This window comes from Hemitrygon akajei, chromosome 9 (genome assembly GCF_048418815.1).
Source record: "Hemitrygon akajei chromosome 9, sHemAka1.3, whole genome shotgun sequence".
Taxonomy (NCBI): Eukaryota; Metazoa; Chordata; class Chondrichthyes; order Myliobatiformes; family Dasyatidae; genus Hemitrygon; species Hemitrygon akajei.
In genome coordinates this window covers 96,915,181-96,936,698 of record NC_133132.1, presented here as the reverse complement: position 1 = coordinate 96,936,698, position 21,518 = coordinate 96,915,181, and the positions used below count along the sequence as shown (strand labels likewise).

At 39.4% G+C, this 21,518-nt stretch overlaps 1 protein-coding gene across 4 annotated transcripts in view; it reads left to right on the top strand.

Annotated features, from left to right (window-relative positions):
- The window catches only part of shprh (SNF2 histone linker PHD RING helicase), an 83,960-nt gene that overhangs the window by 608 nt on the left and 61,834 nt on the right, over positions 1-21,518 (top strand). For all 4 annotated transcript variants that reach the window (XM_073056566.1, XM_073056567.1, XM_073056565.1 and 1 more), the window contains exons 2-6: positions 331-523; positions 13,846-14,516; positions 15,824-15,953; positions 18,318-18,533; positions 19,390-19,468. In XM_073056566.1, the coding sequence (XP_072912667.1) occupies positions 13,875-14,516; positions 15,824-15,953; positions 18,318-18,533; positions 19,390-19,468 (1,067 nt within the window). In that variant the 5' untranslated portion in view covers positions 331-523; positions 13,846-13,874. The remainder of the gene's footprint in view (positions 1-330; positions 524-13,845; positions 14,517-15,823; positions 15,954-18,317; positions 18,534-19,389; positions 19,469-21,518) is intronic.

Here is a 21,518-nt window from a genome sequence, read left to right as displayed (position 1 = left end):
AGTCAATGAAAGACTGCACCAACTTGGATATTCAACCAGTGTGCAAAAGGCAAATTATGCAAATACAAAAAGAGAGAAATAATAATACATAAATAAACAATGAATATCGAGAACATGAAATGAAGCCATCATGACCATGTCCTAGGTGGCTAGAGTCCCTGATGATGGATGTAGGTAAGTGAACTAATTTGTTAAATTTTACTATAAAAATTGACCTCTGATTAAATCCTCTGCTCCCTGTCTGCTTTATTAAGATAAAAAGTTTAACCTGCAGATGTTAAAAGAAATTGCAGCAAAGCCCATGCATGACTTTAATTTCTTACTTCACAGCGATCTATTATCATAGTTGAAGGGTGATGATGCAGGGTGAATGCATATTGCAGCTGTGATTTTCCAGTATGCATGAGAAGAAGTTGTTTTACTACAATCGGACATCTATGGCAGTATTCATCACGTAAAGAGAATTCCTTTGTTTTCCCAACTGGTTTCCAAACAAGCAGGAGAATTATTTGCTTCTAATCAGGTAAATTTAAAACATTGAAGCTTTTATTTGTTGCTGAACTTATTAAAAACTGTTTAACATTATAAGACTGAGAGACATAGCTTTTTAAATAACAGGCATTATTTATATTTATTTAATGCTAATATGCTCCAGGTTAAAAAGTTGATAGATTACTACCTTTGGGCACTTGTTCGCATTTTGTTTTGTACTGCGCATTTTGTTTCAGAGTAGAAACTGATTTTGAATTAGTAAGTATAAACTGCTTTGAGGTGTTTAGTGATATCTCAGGGCAACAAACTGATTCCAACTACTTTCATTCCAATCATTTTGAAACACTGAGAGTGTCCTTACCAACTGCATCACTGTCTGTACGGGAATTGCAAGGCTTTACCGAGGATTGCAACGGCTGCTGGGAGGATCATCAGGGTCTTTCTTCTACTCATCCAAGATATTTATCATGAGTGCTGTGTATGTAGGGCCCTTAGCATTGTCAGTGATCCTCACCACCCATCCTTCAATCTCTCTGACCCCTACCATCAGGCTGGAGGCACTGTAGCATCTGGATAAGATTGCTAGGATGGAGAACGGTTTCTTCCCCCAGGCTGTGAAACCACTGAACTCCCTGAAATCACGTAGGTCTCATCACATATGAAGTGCAGGTGGTATATACACTTTACTTTTTGACTTGTGTCGTAAATGCACCTTATTATTTGTGGTAATATTACATCATGTTGTGGTTGAGTTATATGTACTATATTGTGCACCTTGGTGTGGAGGAACGTTGTTTCGTACGGTGGTATACATTTATACTGTTGAATGACAATAAACTTGAACTTCTTACCCTGTAGAATGTCTAGGTCTCCAGTTGCTCTCGGTCAACATAGGAATTAGGAGCGGGAGTAGGACCTTTGGTCCATCAAGTGCAATTCCATAAGGTCGTGGTTGATTTGAGTGTCACCTCAACACATTCCTATCTACCTATATAAGAACAGGAAGGCAGATTACTATCTGAATGGTGTCAGGTTAGGAAAAGGGGAAGTACAACGAGATCTAGGTGTCCTTGTTCATCAGTCACTGAAAGTAAGCATGCAGGTACAGCAGGCAGTGAAGAAAGCAAATGGCATGTTGGCCTTCATAACAAGGGGAGTTGAGTATAGGAGCAAAGAGGTCCTTCTGCAGCTGTACAGGGCCTTGATGAGACCACATCTGGAGTATTGTGTTCAGTTTTGGTCTCCAAATTTGAGGAAGGACATTCTTTTGCTATTGAGGGAGTGCAGCGTAGGTTCACAAGGTTAATTCCCGGAATGGTGGGACTGTCATATGTTGAAAGATTGTAGTGACTGAGCTTGTATACACTGGAATTTAGAAGGATGAGAGGGGATCTGATTGAAACATATAAGATTATTAAGGGATTGGACACACTAGAGGCAGGAAACATTTTCCCGATATTGGGGGACTCCCGAACCAGAGGCCACAGTTTAAGAATAAGGGGTAGGTCATTTAGAACAGAGTTGAGGAAAAAACTTTTTCACCCAGAGTGTTGTGGATCTGTGGAATGCTCTGCCTCAGAAGGCAGTGGAGGCCAATTCTCTGGATGGTTTCAAGAAAGAGTTAGATAGAGCTCTTAAAGATAGCGGAGTCAAGGGATATGGGGAGAAGGCAGGAACGGGGTGCTGATTGTGGATGATCAGCCCTGATCACGGTGAATGGCAGTGCTGGCTTGAAGGGCCGAATGGCCTACTCCTGCACCTATTGTCTATTGTCTATTTATCTCTGCTTTAAAACTGCTCAAAAACTCTGCTTTCACAAGCCTTTATGACATGGAGGTTCCAAAGACTCAAAGCAGCTTTCAAGAAAAAAAATTACCTCTTAAATGGACAGCCTACTGATTTGAAATGCCAGCTCCCTGTGCTCTTCACACCATTACAATAATCACCAGTTGAGATTCTCTGTACATTTACTCTCATGGGAACCACCAGAGATCTTATATATTGTAATGAGGTCCTTTCCCACTCTTCTAAACTCTAATAGCCTGTCTAACTTTTCATCATAAGGTAACTTGCCTAATTCAAATATTAGTCAAGTATATCTTTGTTGAATATAATAACTTCCTCCTTAAATAAGGAAACAAATTTTGTGCATAGTTCTTTAGAGATGTTCTCCTCCAATGTCAAAGGTTCAAAGGTTCATTTTATTATCAAAGTATGAGGAGAAGATAGCAGAGGTACTTAGTGAATACTTTGCTTCAGTATTCACTATGGAAAAGGATATTGGCGATTGTAGAGATGACTTATAGTGGACTGAAAAGCTTGAGCATATAGATATTAAGAAAGAGGATGTGCTGGAGCTTTTGGAAAGCATAAAGTTGTATAAGTAACCGGGACTGGATGAGATGTACCTGTGACTACTGTAGGAGGTGAGGGAGGAGATTGCTGAACCTCTGGCAATGATCTTTGCATCATCAATGGGGACGGGAGAGCTTCCGGAGGGTTGGAGGGTTGCAGATGTTGTTCCCTTATTCAAGAAAGGGAGTAGCAATAGCTCAGGAAATTATAGACCAGTGAGCCTTACTTCAGTGGTTGGTAAATTAATGGAGAAGATCCTGAGAGGCAGGATTTATAAACATTTGGGGAGGCATAATATAATTAGGAATAGCCAGCATGCCTTACGAGCCTGATTGAATTTTTTAAGGATGTGACTAAGCACATTCATGAAGGAAGAGTAGTAGATGTAATGTATATGGATTTCAGCAAGACATTTGACAAGGAACCCCATGCAAGGCTTATTTTTTTTGTTTTAGGTTAGTTTAGTGGAGGGTTTTTCTTTCTCAATAATAGAAATTTTTGAGTCTTTTTTTCTATGAATTGTTAAGAGGAGTTGCAGTTCTTTTTTTTTCTTTATATTAGCCTAATACTATACTATATATGATTTTTGACAGTGTATATTTCTTTCTTTGTAATATTATTGAAATATGTATTTGAGATAACCTCCTCTGACTTATATTTATCCTTATTCTTTTAAATCAATAAAAAAAAGATTGAAGATGAGAAAGTAAAGAGACATGGGATCCAAGGGGACATTGCTTTGTGGATCCAGAACTGGCCTGCCCACAGAAGGCAAAGAGTGGTTGTAGACGGGTCATATTCTGCATGGAGGCCAGTGACCAGTGGTGTGCCTCAGGGATCTGTTCTGGGACCCTTACTCTTTGTGATTTTTATAAATGACCTGGATGAAGAAGTGGAGGGATGGGTTAGTAAGTTTGCTGATGACACAAAGGTTGGGGGTGTTGTGGATAGTGTGGAGGGCTGTCAAAGGTTACATCGGGACATTGATAGGATGCAAAACTGGGCTGAGAAGTGGCAGATGAAGTTCAATCCAGATATGTATGAAGTGGTTCATTTTGGTAGGTGATGGCAGAGTATAGCATTAATGGCAAGACTCTTGGCAGTGTGGTGGATCAGAGGGATCTCGGGGTCTGAGTCCATAGGACGCTCAAAGCAGCTGCACAGGTTGACTCTGTGGTTAAGAAGGCATACGGTGCATTGGCTTTCATCAATTGTGGGATTGAGTTTAGAAGCAGAGAGGTAATGTTGCAGCTATATAGGACTCTGGTCAGACCCCACTTGGAGTACTGTGCTCAGTTCTGGTCACCTCACTACAGGAAGGATGTGGAAACCATAGAAAGGGTGCAGAGGAGATTTACAAGGATGTTGCCTAGATAGATTGGGGAGCATGACTTATAAGAATAGGTTGAGTGAACTCAGCCTTTTCTCCTTCAAGCAACAGAGGGTGAGAGGTGACCTGATAGAGGTGCATAAGATGATGAGAGGCATTGATCACGTGGATAGTAAGAGGCTTTTCCCCAGGGCTGAAATGGCTAGCATGGGAGGGCACAGTTTGAAGTTGCTTGGAAGTAGGTACAGAGGAAATGTCAGGAGTAAGTTCTTTTCGCAGAGTGTGGTGAGTGCATGGAGTGGGCTGCCAACAACATTGGTGGAAGTGGGTACGATAGGGTCTTTTAAGAGACTCCTGGATAGGAGTACGGAGCTTAGAAAAATAGAGGGCTATGGGTAACTCTAGGTAATTTCTAAGGTAAGGACATGTTCGGCACAGCTTTGTGGGTTGAAGGGCCTGTATTGTGCTGTAGGTTTTCTGTGTTTCTATGTATGCAGGATACAACTCTGAGATTCGTCTTCTCCAGATTGCCACAAAACAATGAAAAACCATAGAAGTCATTGAAAGGAAAGACATCAGCTCCCCTGCACAAAAGGAAAAAGGAAACAAAAACTCGCAACCCCCAAACTCCCAACTCCCTCCCTCGCACAAAAACTAACCGATCACCCACATGGAAAATGGCAGCAATGTCCTGTGCAAATGAAACATACCCCCACCCCCACCCAAGTTTTATCCAGATACAATTCTCTAGGCAGTGAAAGGTAACAGTTTCAGCTCTCCTAATTACATGACTTGCATACAAGGGAATCATCAGGACAGCAAATCCCTCAGCATTCAAGTCCTCTTCAGCCCCTCACTATATAGAATGATAAATGAACTGGATAGCACAATAGAGTGCTATGAATACAAGTTTGTTAATGGCAATACACAGTAAATAAAGACAAGCAAAATGTTACAAACAAAAGTGTAGTGATAACATGGTTCATGAAACAAAAAAATGTAGTGGTGGCATGATTTAAAGTTGTCTACTTTGCTCCAAAAGGATCATTCTCTGTTATTTGTATTCAAAGTTCAGTCTGACCAGATGTGTCAAGTGAAAAGTCAGTGAGATCAAACGTTGAGACTTTCTCTCTCTCTACAGATGTTTCCCGATCTTCTAGGATTTTCTGCCATTCTGTGTTTTTGTCTAAGATCTTGTAGGCCGATCTAAAATAATAAAAAAAGGTAATAGAATGTTGGACATTAAAATTAAATAACTATAAAAGGAGATAATATTTTACTATGACCATAGCACACTCTAATTTGACCACATTTGTAGTTCGGGTTGAATTCTGGCACATCTTAGAAAGCATATATAATAACAGGCCATTTAGGAATGCAGAATTTGTTTCCATTTTCAATTGTAAAGAGGTAAGATTGTGATTTTACTTCACTGAATGCATTTCCAAGATGGCGGCACGACGCAGCTTGCAGCGGCCACTCCGGAGCTGATTATTTGTGAAGTGGGGTGCCGTGCACAATCATAATTGAATGAAAATGGACGTGGGAGCACGGAGGAACATTGAGAAATCTCCAGGAAGACCTTCTTCGTTGCTGTTGCTGCTGTGAGGTCCGGGACTCTGCTGGGAAGAACAGGCTCCCAGTCCTCGGGGTCGCGTTGCCAATGGCCGTTGGCGGGGCCACCTTAATACACTCAGCAGAGGATGGTGCTCGGAGAAGCTGTGCCGGAGGGGATGGTCGTTGGCTCAGAGGTTCGACGGACTCGGAGTCCGCTGCGGTCAGGTCGCTTTCGGTGTGTGCTGCGTCTGCGAGGCTGGGTTTGACGGAGCTTTCATTGTGTGCTGCGTCTGCGAGGCTGGGTTCGATGGAGCTTTCATTGTGTGCTGCGTCTGCAAAGCTGAGTCGGGCAGAGCCGTGGAAGTCCATAGCGGGGTATTCCCTTCTGCCGCCGGCGTGGGATGGCGAGTCTGTCGGGACCCTGGGGACTTGTGGAAACTGTGTGGTGATTTCTTTTGAACTTATTGTCCTTTAACATCTTTGAACTATTTTTACTGTGCCCATGGTCTTTTTTTTATCAATTATGCTATTGTTTGCACTGTTGTAACTATATGTTGTAACTATGTGGTTTTGTGCAGATCTTGTAGCTTTAGTTTTTGGTCTTGTTTTGTCTGGTGGATTTGGAGCTCCTTTCCGGGGAACGCGCTAAGACGGTAGCGCAATATTAATACGCAGCAGCCTCTCCAGACTCTGGATTGGGGATTGCCAAACGTTATGTGGATTTTCTGGTGTAGTCTGTTTTGTCATATGCTTTTGTGATATCATTCTGGAGGAACGTTGTCTCATTTTTTTAACTGCATTGCATTTGTGGTTTCTAAATGACAATAAACTGAATCTGAATCTGAAACATCACATGTAGCTCTCATCTATACGGACGGCTGCTTCAAAGGAAAAGCTGGAGAACAACATTGAATAAGAATGGAAGCTATTCTGATGGGTTTATATCTAGAGCAAGGGTGTCAAACTCATTTTAGGTCACGGGCCGGATTGAGCAAAATGCAGCTTCATGCGGGCCGGATCAGTCGGACGCGTGTGAACGCAGCTTTCGTTGCCTCCGTTTTTTCAGCCTGCTCTCATGTGTCTCAGTCTCTGCTATAACTACAAAGTGTTTCACTTTTCAAATTCCGTTTCTTATGAAGAAGACTGCCGAATAAACACTAAAAACCCTGAAAACCTGGTACCTGATTAAACTCAGCATTAGCCATATCATACACCATAGGCTCTTCGATTACTGGGGCCAGCTTTAATAGTAACTAGATATTATCTTGCGGGCCAAAGATAATTCCACCGCGGGCCGGATTTGGCCCGCGGGCCTTGAGTTTGACATATATGATCTAGAATGATGTGCATGTTAAATAAAGATGTGTACAAGATGGCTAGTGTGGAAGATGTACAGCAGTACAGACCAGATGCACTATCTGGCTTCTGATTGTACTTTAAATTCTGTTATTTGCTCAGTATTTCAAAGTATTTTCCAAGCTGTGAGATGACCTATGATTTTTTTTATGGATGTTAAATGGTTGTTGTGGTGAAGTTAGATTTTTCTGAAGAAAAGATATTCAAAGTTCAAAAAGCTTGAAGTAGGTTTATAGTCAAAATACATGTATGTCGGGGACATGTAAGATGGCGATTGTTTGGCTGCTCCGAACTTTTGTTCCGTTACTGTCGCTATCTTTGCACTAAATGTCTCCATTTTTTAAACCTTAGTTAGGAATTATTTCGGTATCTCTTACTTGCCTGTGAATATATCTAACTTACAATGTCTAGCAAGAGTTCTAAATCCGGGAGAAAAGAAGCTATGACCCCTTCGGACGAGACTCTGGTTGCGCTCAGAAAGCTCCGAGACAAAATTTTAAAGGAATTTAAAACCGTTTTCAAACAGTTAGAAGACAAACTAGATCGGATCAACGATAAAGTGGACAAACATGCTGAACACTTATCTCGCATCGATTCGACTTCTGAAGATTTAGAAAGTCGTGTTCGATACTTGGAGACTCTCTGTTCCAGCTTAGAGGAAAAATCTAACAAACTTCTTTCCAAAATGGTGGATCTCAAAAATCGCAGCAGGCGATGCAACCTCAGAATTCTTGGATTGCCAGAGGCGACCGAACTGGGATCAACCGTGAAGTTTTTCGCCGAGTTTCTCTGTGAGATATTCGGGAAAGATTTGCTTCCGAAGCCGCCCGAGCTTGAACGGGCACACAGAGTTTACGTTCCCCCCGGAATTCTGGGCTCCCGTCTGCGACCAGTAGTCTTGTGTTTCCATCAATACCAGGTAAAACACAGTCTGATTGTAGAGGCGCGTCACAGGGGGTCTTTTTCTTTCCAGGATACAACCATTTGCTTTGTGGAAGATTTTGCACCCCAGACCTTAAAGATGCGCGCTGAGTTTAAAGGCGCAATGAAAATGCTTTTTGATCGTGGTTTCAAATCTTCTCTTCGCAATCCTGCCGATCTACGAATCAAGCTTAATACCGGGAAATACAAATGGTTCAAATCAGTGAAGGAAGCTGAAGCGTTTGTGGCAAGTCTTCCGGCTATCCAGTCATCTTCGGAATCTGATTGGACCTCCTGAAATGGTGGATAAGTACTCCTCGTAGTAAAATTACTTTTTCTGGACTCAGACTTCACTTGAATCACTCAGACATTATTCATTGAAACTTTAAGGGCTGTTGACAATCTCTCCTGGGATTTGGTGTGTGTGAAATCTATTTTTATTCTTGTATAACTTTACCTTCAGAGTTCTACAACTAACTCTAACTTGTTTTGGAGGTTCGAAGTCTTTAGTGAAGGCCTCCCTGTTTGTGGTTCACAGTTTAATTGTTGATTTATTTTTCCTTTTTTTTTAATACTTATTTATTTTATTGTTTTTTCTTTTCTTCACCCTTTTTTTCTAATCTCTGAATTTTTTCTCCCTTCTCTGTAAATGGTTGATAAATACTTGTCTTGAATTTATAATTTCCCCCTTCCTCTTCTTTTTTCTTTTTCTTTCTTATCTTACCTTTTTTTTCCCTTTCTCTTACTTTACTCTTCTATAATTTTTCGCGGGTAAGTTAGTTTTGGTTTTCTTCCGATTTTCTCTGTATTAAGTTTTATATTTCTGCAGAAGGTGTTCTAATCTGTAGTTATGTTTTCTAGTGCATAAACTAGTTACTATTTGCTATAGTATTTATACGGAACTGTTGTTAATGACACAGATCTGGAAGTTGTATTTGGGTTAATTTTTTTGGTAGAGCTAGCTACTTGTTTTGGTAGCCGTCTAGTTTTGGGTTGTGCGGGTGGGGTGGATTTTCCAGTTCCAACATCACTCACTGTATTTATTGTTTCTCTTTATTGCTCAGGACATGTTTATATTTTGACTTTATGAATCTATGTTTACATCTCTGCTCCCAGACTGCTATTGTACTGCTTGACTTTTTATATGCCTGCTGCCTTTTATGCATTAGTAATTGATAATGGCTAGTGCACTTAAATTTGTGAGATGGAATGTAAAGGGATTGAACCACCCTGTTAAAAGGAGGAAGGTATTCTCACATATCAAACAACTCAAAGCTGACATTGCTTTCCTCCAAGAAACTCATATTCGTTGTTTTGATAACTCCCGGCTTCTGTCAAAGTGGGCGGGTCAGCATTTTCATTCATCCTTTGCCACTAAAGCTAGGGGAGTCTCCATTCTTATTAACTCAAATATTCCTTTTGAACTCCATAATAAAATATCTGATACAAATGGCCGTTTTATTATTATTTCTGGTAAACTATATAACACTAAAGTTGCACTAGCAAGCCTGTATGCCCCCAACTTTGATGATGTTAACTTTTTTGAACGGTTTTTTTCCTCACTACCAGACTTAAACTCATACTCTCTTAAACTGGGTGGCGACTTCAACTGTTGGTTGGATCCTAAACTGGACTGATCGTCCTCTGTTACCAGATCACCTACTAAATCTGCCTTAGCTATCCAATCGTTTCTCTCTAATTTTGGTATCTCTGATATATGGCGTTTCCTCCATCCTATGGAGAGAGACTATTCTTTTTTCTCACATGTTCACCATACATTCACTAGAATTGACTATTTCTTACTCGATAACCAACTTATCCCATTTGCCCACTCTTGTGACTATCAGAGTATACTGATTTCTGACCATGCCCCAATTACCCTCTCTCTGAACTTTCCTGGTCTCCCTCAGAGGAATAAACACTGGCGGTTCGATTCAACTTTATTATCGGATGATGATTTCGTAAAATTTATTAAGGATCAGATAACCTTTTATTTTAACACTAATACATCACCTGAAGTGCCATCCCAGATTGTCTGGGATGCCATGAAAGCATATCTGAGGGGTCAAATAATCTCTTACACAGCAAATCTCAATAGAAGATCCCGTGCAGATCGAGCAGACCTCATTAACCAGATTAAAGATTTGGATCAAATATATGCCCAAACTAAGAACCCTGAATTATACAAGAAGGGCATTGAACTCCAAACTAAATTTAACCTTCTGTCCACTCAACCTGTCGAACGCCAACTTCTCGAAAGCAAGAGCCGCTTTTACATTCATGGGGATAAGTCTGGTAAATTCCTAGCCAATCAGCTGAGGCGTTCCAAAGCCAAACAACATATTACAAAGATCCGGAAGGAGAACGGAGACTTTACATCAGATCATTTAGAAATTAATGACACATTTAAAAATTTTTATTCTCGGCTTTATTCCTCTGAATTTCTGAATGACAATATCTCTGTGGATCAATATCCCCTCACTTTCATCTGATTTCAAAGCCAAACTCAATGCGCCTATATCACCAGAAGAAATATCTTTTGCAATTTCTGCACTGTCCTCAGGGAAATCTCCTGGACCTGATGGGTTCCCTGTAGAATTTTATAAATCATTCTCTTCACTTCTTTCTCCTCAGTTACTTTCAGTATTATCTGACTCGTTTAATTACGGCAAATTGCCACCCTCTTTCAATGAGGCATCTATTATTCTTCTTTTAAAAAAGGGCAAAGACCCAACAGAGTGTTCCTCGTACAGGCTGATCTCTCTGCTCAATGTTGATGTAAAGATCTTAGCTAAAGTGTTGGCTCATAGATTAGAAACTGTTATTCCCTCCATTATCTCTGATGACCAAACAGGCTTTATTAAAAACCATCTCCCTTTTTTTAACATTCGGCGTCTATTTAATATTTTATACTCAGCTCCAACTGGGACTCCTGAATGTGTTATCTCCCTTGATGCGGAGAAAGCATTTGATTGTATAGAGTGGAACTACCTTTTTGCAGTCTTAGAAAAATTTGACCTCGGCCAAAGTTTCATCTCTTGGATCCAATTGCTGTACCTGTGTCCTACTGCTTCTGTTCTAACTAATTTTCAGAAATCCCAAGTATTTAATCTCAAACGTGGCACCCGTCAGGGATGCCCCTTAAGTCCCTTTCTCTTTGATTTGGCTATAGAACCTCTGGCGATAGCATTTCGAAATTGTCCTGAATTGACCGGGATTTGGAGAGGGGGTGTTGAGCATAAAGTTTCTCTCTATGCTGATGACTTATTACTCTTTCTCTCAAATCCGTCTACATCCTTACCTCTAATGTTTTCACTTCTTGACCAGTTTAGCCAGATCTCTGGCTATAAACTCAATTTACATAAGAGTGAACTTTTCCCAATTAATAAAGAAGCACAAGAACTAATATTTTGTGATCTCCCTTTTAAAGTAGTCCATAATCAATTTACTTATCTTGGAATTACAGTCACAAGGAAGTTTAAAGATCTCTTTCGTGAAAACTTTGTCAATCTTTCATATGCTATAAAACAGAGTCTGGTACAATGGTCACCTCTATCTATGTCTTTGGTAGGTCGTATTAATGTTGTTAAAATGTATGTTCTCCCCAAATTTTTATACTTATTTCAATCTATCCCAATTTTTATTCCTAAATCTTTTTTTGATTCCTTAGACTCTTTTATTTTGTCATATCTGTGGCAGAATAAGCGCTTTAGAATTAATAAAATCCACCTCCAAAAATCTAAAAAAGAGGGTGGCATGGCTTTACCTAACTTTCGCTTATATTACTGGGCAGCTAATATACGTTGTGCTGCCTTCTGGTCTTTCTTCCACGGTCAACCCGAGTGCCCTAACTGGGTGGCAATGGAGTTGAGCTCCACTAAAGAATTATCTATATCTGCACTTCTTGGCTCTGCACTCCCTAGCAGTCTGCCCAGATCAATAGCTAATCCTCTGGTTAGACACACTTTGCGTATATGGGCTCAGTTCAGGAAATGCTATGGTTTCCAGGGGTTTTCCGTTTCTAGCCCTGTCGCACATAATCACCTTTTTTTACCTATTACGTACGATTCAGCTTTCCATGTTTGGCACAGGAAGGGCATTAGACATTTTGAAGATCTCTTCATTGATAATCGCTTCGCTTCTTTTCAGCAGCTCTCTGTTAAGTTCAACCTGCCTAACACTCACTTTTTCAGATATCTCCAAATCCGACACTTTACTGCTCCTTTAATTCCTAACTTTCCTGAAATGCCTGCGAAAAATGCTATGGACCTATTTCTTTCCATTAATCCACTAGGTAAAGGTTTAATATCAATTATCCGAGATAAACTAGCAGCCTTACGACGGGCCCCTGTGGATAAAATTAAAATGGCCTGGGAGCAGGATTTAAATATCTCCTTATCCGAGGAGAGCTGGGACTCAGTTCTCAAATCGGTTAACTCAACCTCCCTTGTGCTCGCCATTGCCTTTTACAGTTTAAGATTGTTCATAGAGCCCATATGTCTAAATCTAAACTATCTTGATTCTACCCTGGCATTAGTCCGCTCTGTGATAAATGCAAGAGGGGCGTGGCCTCTCTCATCCATATGTACTGGTTCTGTCCTAGCTTGGAGAAATTCTGGAAAGATGTCTTCACTACATTATCGGGTATTCTAAATCAGAACCTAGAACCTAACCCCTTAATTGCTCTGTTCGGTTTTTGAGGCGAGACAGATTTATGTCTGGGTCCGACCAAATGCCAAATACTATCCTTTGCCTCTCTCCTGGCGAGACGCTTGATCCTCCTTAGATGGAGAGATGTTGTCCCGCCCACTCATGCGCAATGGCTTAACGACATTATGGCCTGCTTGGACCTCGAAAAAATTCATTATTCAGTTCTTAATTCGGATCTAAAGTTCCATAAGGTCTGGGGACCTTTTATCGAGTACTTTCATAACCTTCCTCTTGACTAGGGTTTTTTTTTCTTTTTTTTTTCTTCTTTTCAGTCCCTTGCTTTCAGCTCCCTTTTTTTTCTGGTAGTAGGCATTATTATCCTCTGTTGCTAAGTGTATTCACAGTCTGGGAGTTTGACTGTCCTGACTTATACTCTCTATATTGTGTGGTGGTTGGTCTGGAGTTGTTGTTTTTTTCTTGTGTTGTGGGGCTTGGGGAGGACACTAAGCTCAGTCGTCTTTAATTTAGGTGCTTTTTTGTTAAATTCTCTTCCTTTGTAGCATATTGTTATTGTATGCTTAATTTTGCACTGTATTAATGCTCCTCATTGGAATTTGGGGTTTTTAATTTTGTAAAATGTTTTGAAAAACTAATTAAAAAATTAAAAAAATATACATGTATGTCACCATATACAACCCTGAGATTCATTTTCTTGCAATCACAGTAAATATAAAGAAACACAATAGGATCAATGAAAGACTGCACATAACAAGATACACTAACAACCAAAAGACAGCAAACTGTGCAAATACAAAAAGAAAAAAAAGAAAAATATAATATCAATAAATAAATAAGCAGTAACTATCAAGAATGTGAGGTGAAGAGTCCTTGAAAGTGAGTCCATAGATTGTGGAAATAGTTCAGTGTTGGTTTGAGTGAAGTTAAGAGAAGTTACCCGCTCTGGTTCAGGAGCCTGATGGTTGTGGGGTAATAACTGTTTCTGGGTCTGAAGTATATTAGGATTATGCAAGCAAATTGAAATTAAGATACAAATTAGTCATGATCTAATTGAATAGCAGAGGGAGATTATGGGTATTAAATGGTCTGCTGCTTTGTTCCTGTTTTGAAAGTAACAATGGGATGCATCCTTTTTACTGAGAATGTTGTTCATATTCTTGTTGCAGCTGCAGACCTGCTCCATACGTGCTCTACAATGAGCAACCGAAGGAAGCGAACAGCCCCCATGCGGGTCGACGAGGAAGCAAAGAAGAGGCTTAGTTGGAACATGTGTGATGACCTGACGCAGCTCCAACCACTTTCTGTAACGGATAGCAGCAACAATCCCGAGGCTGCAGACACAAATTTCCCAAAACAGGGAGACACAAATTTCCCAGAACAGGGAGAGGCAGGGTCTCTCCTGTTGAGCAGTTTGAAATTGAATGAATCATCAAACATCTCCACTGTGACTGAGGTTGAGGATGAAGGGGGGGCTTTGCTGTCAAGTACCTCTGCCCCTCCCAGTCTCACCATCTTACCATACCATCCAGGTAAAGAGTGGCGAGCAGAGTTAAATCAGTTCACCCTCCAACTTCCAGAAGGCCAAGTATTTCCAGATAACATTTTGTCTGTCACCCTCTGCTTGTCAAAGGCCACTAATGACCATCATTTGAAAGTTTCAGTCAGGAAGGAATGTGATGACTCTGAGAGTGATTGCCATGAAGAAGTGATTGGCTCTGTAAGAAGTTCACTCAGTTATACAGTATTGGAGGATATATTATGGCTTCAAAAAAAGAAAGTTCTTGGATTATTCCAAAAGAATATTGAAGATTGTCAAACTTTGAATCAAACATTGAAGGTATTCATATTTATAATAAAATGTCAACTTTGACTTGACTATTAGTTTTTCTTCCTGACTGGCTGTTTTGTTTTCCCCTCTTCTCTTTACTTCCTGCTCTTTTTAGTTTGTAATCACATTACACAAATGTTTTCTCCCCAATTATATAATGATAACTTCAGAATTTCTGCCTCATCATACAGGCAAACTAATCTGTATTTTGCCAAATCATATGCAAATAAATGTATAAATGATTCAGTAATATACAAGAAAGCGAAATCACAGATCAATGCCGACTTCCTACCACTACAGCTTCATCTACTCAGTTTTAATTTTAATGAACATTCTTTAGTTTTGTTATGATTCCCTGCAACTTCATGGGACTCTACTCAATATACTGACCATCAGCAAGGCATTTGACAATGTGCTTAGATTTACAAAAGATTAATTTTCTTCTCTCTTTTACTCATTCTTCCACCCACTCTTGGTTTCTTTTTGTTTTATGTTCCTTTTTGCTTTGTAGTTATTTCTGTTTCTCACTTTTTCTTGTTCTGCTTGTTGGTTCATTGGCATCTGTATATGCAAATAATTTACGTGGAAATTACTTTCCCTCTCTCCTTCACTCAATTCCAAGAGAAAATCCTGCTTCATGTCCCTTGGTTTATGAAGCTGAAGTAATTATTCTACCTTTACAATTCTTCCTCAGTAGCCTGAGTGAGCTGCTCCTTCTATGTTTATAGTGCTGTGCTTTCATTGCACGAGCTTGTCATCAAAGTGTTAATAATATTATCGCCTGTTGGGGTTATGTCACTCCTCCATTTGCTCAAAGACCTACTCCTTGAACCTCTTCATTTCCTGGAACTACTTTAATGGTTGCAATATATTTCTGTCCATTGACCAAGTGACATAAAGGAATGGCAAATGATTTGGAAGTAACTTGGAACTGATAGCTTTTTTTGTTAAGTCACAGTTTTTATCCACTCAAGAAAACAGGTCAGGGCAATAGAGAAACAACGTAAAAAAGGCCATGCAGAATGCTTTAAGTCTCATGATTTTGAATATCTCCATCAAATCTTTACCTATTCATCCTTCTCTAAGACAATCAAACCTAATTTTTTAGTTGCTCTTTGAAATGGAGGGCCTTGATCTCTTTAGCATTCTAGTAAATTTGCACTGCATCTTCTTCAAGATCCTGTCACCATCCTATGGTATAGTTCTTTGAAAATTTGGTGAAAATTGAGTTCAAAATGTGCTTTTGTTTTTATTTTCTATTGCCAAACGGTCTAGTTATCGATTTAACTTTAATTTCCAACTGTTTTACTCTGTAGGTTGCTATATATCTACTTGAGTCTGGTTTGGGAAAGCCAGAACACCTGAGTGAAGGAAGTTGGAGAATGAAAAAGGCAAATACATTGATTCAGAAACTCATGGAATACTTTTATGACATAGCTGCTCCAGGTATAATGTTCATTGTAAAAGGAAAATGGAAACAGGGCAGCTTGAGAACCATTATAAAGCAATGTATAGATGCTGTGAATACGCAGTAGGTCAGGCAGCATCCCCAGAGAGAGGAACAAGAGTTAACATTTAAAGTCAATGACCTCTATCAGAGCTGTTAATCTCAGATTAGTTTGTACATAATTTTCATCATTTACTTTTTTCCAATACTAATTTCCGTTGCATCTTTTCTTCATTACTGAGTTCATTATGGAGCCATTAACATGATATGCTTAGAACGATGAAAAAAGAAAGCTTGGATTAACATAAAACCATTCACAAAACTTATGATCTCTTATCGTAACGGATTTCCATTATTCAAGTAGGAAGTAGACTGTGCTATATGACATTGAAAATATTCACTTTACTTCTCTAGCAACACACAAAAGATACTGGAGGAACTCATTAGGTTCGGCAGCATTTATGGAGGGCAATAATCATTCAATGTGTTGGGCCAAGACTTGCAGAGTTCCTCTAGCATTTTTGGGTGTTTCTCAAGAATTCTGGCATTTGCAGAATCTCTTCTGGTTACACTTTATTTATCTAATTATTTTACCCAACCTGGTCAAAGTTCAATCCCATTTGGGGAAAAGAAAATACTTCCTGCTGGCTCCCACAAACACGAAATGAATAAAAATACACATTCAATAAATTTTCCATCAGGGCTGGAGTAACAGCTAGGGAAGCTTGCTTGTTGTTACTGAACTCATGTCTCAAAGAATGTATTACCACTCGCAGTGGTTGTCTTTAATAATTGGCTGTGTTGAGAGGGGCCTAGTCACCTCTCACTTGCCAGCATTAAACTGCTGAGAACCACTGAAGGTAGAGAGAAGGAGGGAGAGCATGGTGGTGAGGGTTGGGGTGAGAAGCAGATGGAAGCAAAAGAGTAGGGGAATGAGAAGTAGGTTGAAAGGAGTAGGTTGATCAGTGATTCCATGTTAAATACAATCTTTCTATTTAATAACAAAATAGGCTGTCCTTCAGAATGCAAATTTCTATATAATTTTCCTGATCTAGACACACACCAAAAAGGTTTGAATCCTTGGCTGATGCCAAGCTTAATGACTCTGGACACTTTTTGTCCCTGAGTCACCTAACAGTCTTGTGGGCTTACAGTTTTACAGATAAGCAACAAGCATTGCTGACTTCCAAGTTAGTTGAACCTTGGAACTATCCTCTATCATTCTGTATTCCTCAAACAGACAAAATGCACATTGGGTGACTACTTTTGGGGAACACATTTGTTTAATCTGTGTGTATTATTGGGTTCCTGTGAGCATAATTCTTTGTCTCGCTCCCAAGGTCCTTCTCTATCTATGGGCTTGACACATTACTGCTCTCCAGACTTAACATTTAGTTTGATAGTTCCAGATATTGATTCCACTATTCATGTTTTCTTCTACACCTGCCCATGTTTCTTTATTTATACCATTAACAACACATTATTGTTACAAAATTTCCCTAGTTATTAAACTCACTTTCTTTTCACCTTATCACTGAACTTGCCTTTAGTTCTTTCCCCATCATTCTGCAATTAGGAACATATTTTATCTCTAACTTCTCTTGGTTATAATGAAATAATAGTGATATGAAACAATAATGATGCAGTCTGAAGTGCTGAGTAATTCCAGCATTTTCTGTTTTATTTTGCATTTCCACCATTTATTTTGTTTTACTATGTTTTATTGCTGTTGGTTGATGGGCAAATACTGGTATTTACAGACTAATGTTCCTGCTGTTCTTTCAGTAGTGCCAAATAATATTTTATGTGTATCTGACATGCAAAGCCAGTTAGTTCCTTATGTAATATTTCTTTCAAAATGTCACATGCCAACTGCACTAGAAATGTTAGCCTGGAGATAAGCTGGCATGGCTCTCAATCAGGATTTGAACCCACAAATTTATATGAATGTGCTACCACTGAGAAAGGTTGTTTTAACAATGATTATCCAGACATCCCAACAGAAGGTCTATGTGGTGCTTTTTCAGCATCATTTCCTTAAATGTGGAGAATTCCACATCTTTGTTGCTTTTATACCTTCCATTCTTCTAGAGTGCAGTAAGGTCAATTTTGCATCATTGCATGAATGTTTAACTTAGATTGCTGTTCAATATCAATATCAGTTAGCTTAATTCCAAATGTATGCTTACAAAGTCTTCTTAAGAGAGCCATTGAAGAAATAATATGAACTGATATTCCCTAAATACCTGAAATTCACGGTAGGTTCTTAAAACATGAAACCTGTGTTCATTTTTATGGGTGCTAGGCATTTTTTTAAACAATGCTTAACCAAAAATAATTTTTCTTTTATACCTTTAATCTAGATGTATCAAACATCATTGAAGAAGCCAATAAAGAGTTAGAAAGGGAGAATATAGAAGAACTATATGACTTTGTACGCCATGAGCATCAACAGGAAGTCCTCTGCAGTGAGAAGGTCCAGCACTCTCTGCTTGTTCCAACGCTCAGACCGTACCAGTGTCAGGCTGTCAATTGGATGCTTCAGAAAGAACATTATAATGTTGATCCTCCCTCTGACCGTAAGTTTGAACTGGAAGCTCTTAGAAAGATAGTTTTATTACTGAAGGCAAATCTTCTTTCAGGTACTATGAAGAACAAAATTGCTTCTTCAAAAATAAATTGGTTTATTAATGTCACATATACCGAGGCGAAAAACTTGTCTTGCATACCGTTCATACATTTTACAATTCATTACAACTTTACAAGGTAAAACAATAACAGAATGCACAATATAGTATTACAGTTACAGAGAAAGTGTAGACAGTAAGGTGCAATGTCATAACTGAGATAAATCATGAGGTTAAGAGTCCTTCTTGTCATACTAGGGAACCTCAGTACTAATCAGTCTTTTAACAGAGGAATAGAAGTTGTCCTTGAGCCTGCTAGTATGTGCTTTCAGGCTTTTGTATCTTTTGCCCGATGGCAGAGGGAGAAGATACAAAATTGGGTTCTGACACCACCTAAGGATGGTAGTATGCTCATGAAGCTGCAGCATGTGGTTGGGACTCCAATTCAGCCTAAACTGAAGCCCTTAATGTCTGTTGTCACACAAATAGGAACTAAAATGCTGGAAAATTTGTCAACTTCCATTGACTGACTGCCTTACCTTTTTTTTGTATTACATTCAAAAGTACATTCAGCACTAACAAATGAGTGAGCAGAAGATACAGCATTCTACATGCCTGAGGAAATGCATTGTGTAGCATTACAGGCTTAATATAGGAAGGTTGAATCTGTGATTTTCCAAATACATTGGTGGAAGTGCATGAGTTCTAACACCTTCTTTGTATTTTCATACTCATTTTTGCCATTCAACTCTAACTTGAAAGCCAGTATAATAATGTGAATTACAAATATTCAATTGTTTCAATGCAGAAATGTCCCTTCACTTGTTATGGAAAGAAATCTCCACTAAAGATGAGAAGAAATTATATTACAACCCCTACACTGGCTGGTGGGTATATTTTACTGCCTGGTATTCTTTTTGATGTGGTGCTGAAGCTAAATGTGATTGGTTTGGAATACAAACAGTTGAGGTGTCCAGAGATCTTCTGTGAACTTTGTTACTGTTTAGAATTTAGATTTAGATGGGGTTTCACTGCATCTTACTTCTTAATGCCTTCTATGATAGCTTTGCTCAATGTTATACGGTACTTCTAGTTTTCTTGTATTCTCTATCCAGAAACCCAAGCACCTAATCCAGGTTTGCTAATAAGTTTCTAATGAGAACTTGATAAACTTTAAAGTACTTTGGGGACATTCTAGGGATCTGAAAAGCTTAATATGTATCCTCTTTTCCATTTTTCTCTGTTTTACTTCCTCTCTCACTGTCTTTAACTTCATCATTTTCTTAGTTTATTAACAGTTTGTATTCTCATCTAGCTGGACTTTTGGTGACATTGCTCAATTATTGCTATTGCTGCTCCTGTATTTTATTTTGTAACTCAGTACTAATCAGGTAACAAAATTGAGAAAGAACTAATTGTAAGCAGGGTGGGTGTTGCTCATCTCAGTGAACATCCCTTTGTCAGGACTCTTGTTTGTCTTTTTGAATCTAATTAATCTCAGAGGGATACATGATACTGCTAATTAAACTAACCAGAGATGTTCTTTAAAGACATCTCAATGGGATTGGGCAGAATAATAGTTTGGCACCGAGTAGATGGGCTGAAGAGCCTGATTCTGTGCTATAATGCTCTACGGCTCTATGACAACAAAGTCTAATTATCATAAATAAGGACAGCCTAAAACAGAAGAGCACAACTGAATCCAAAGGCTATTTTCAATTCACACCCAGGTTAACTTCTAAGTAAGCTCTGACTCTGTATTAATTGCAATCTGTTGCCCTAAGGGACTGACCTAGTTAAACTTAACATTATAAGAAGTAAGGGCGAGTGCCCCGACTGAATAAGGTCCATCCACAGACATCTAAAAGTGTTGGGGGCATGGCTCTGCCCAATTTCCACTTACATTACTGGGCAGCTAACATACACCATCTCATCTTTTGGTCTCATTTCCACAACCAATCTGACTGCCCAATATGGGTGGCAGTGGAGCTGTACACTGTTAAGAATTTCTCTATTTTTGCACTTCTTGGATCCGCACTCCCTTTTCTTACGCCTAAACCAATTGCTAATCCTGTTACCAGGCACACCCTGAGAGTATGGGTTCAGTTCAGAAAGTATAGTGGTCTCTATGGCTTCTTTCTTTCAAGTCCTGTTCCACATAATCACCTCTTCCAGCCTTCTATACATGATCCAACATTTCAAGACTGGTATAGAAAGGGCATCAGGCGCTTTAAAGATCTTTTTATAGACAACTGCTTTGCATCATTTGAACAATTGTCTGCAAAGTTTAACTTACCCAACACTCATTTCTTCAGATATTTGCAAATTAGACATTTTATCAGCCCTTTGTTTTGCTCTAATATCTACTATTTGTGATAAGCTAGTGGTTCTCAGGTGAGCCCCCCTTGACAAAATTAAAACTGCCAAGGGAGCAAGATTTAAATTTTTCACTGTCAGACGATGTATGGGATTCAGTTCTCAAGTTAGTTAACTCAACCCCTTTATGTGCCCGCCACTGACTGTTACAGTTCAAGGTTGTACACAGGGCCCATATGTCTAAAACTAAATTATTTTGCATTTACCCAGAGGTTCATCCCTGCTGCGACAAATGCAAAAGGGGCGAGGCTTCCCTTATTCACATGTACTGGACATGCCCTAGCTTGGAAAAGTACTGGAGAGATGTTTTCCAAACTCTATCCCAAATACTTAATTACAGTCTGGAACCTAACCCTTTGATTGCTCTTTTCAGCACCTCCGGAGAAGGGGACATGCACCTAAGTCCGACCAAACATCGCACACTGTCTTTTGCCTCTCTTTTGGCCAGGCGAGCAGTCTTGCTCAGGTGGAGGGATGCTGCCCTGTCCACCCATGCTCAGTGGCTCAGGGACATCATGTCCAGTCTATACCTTGAGAAGACCCATTATTCAACTCTCAATT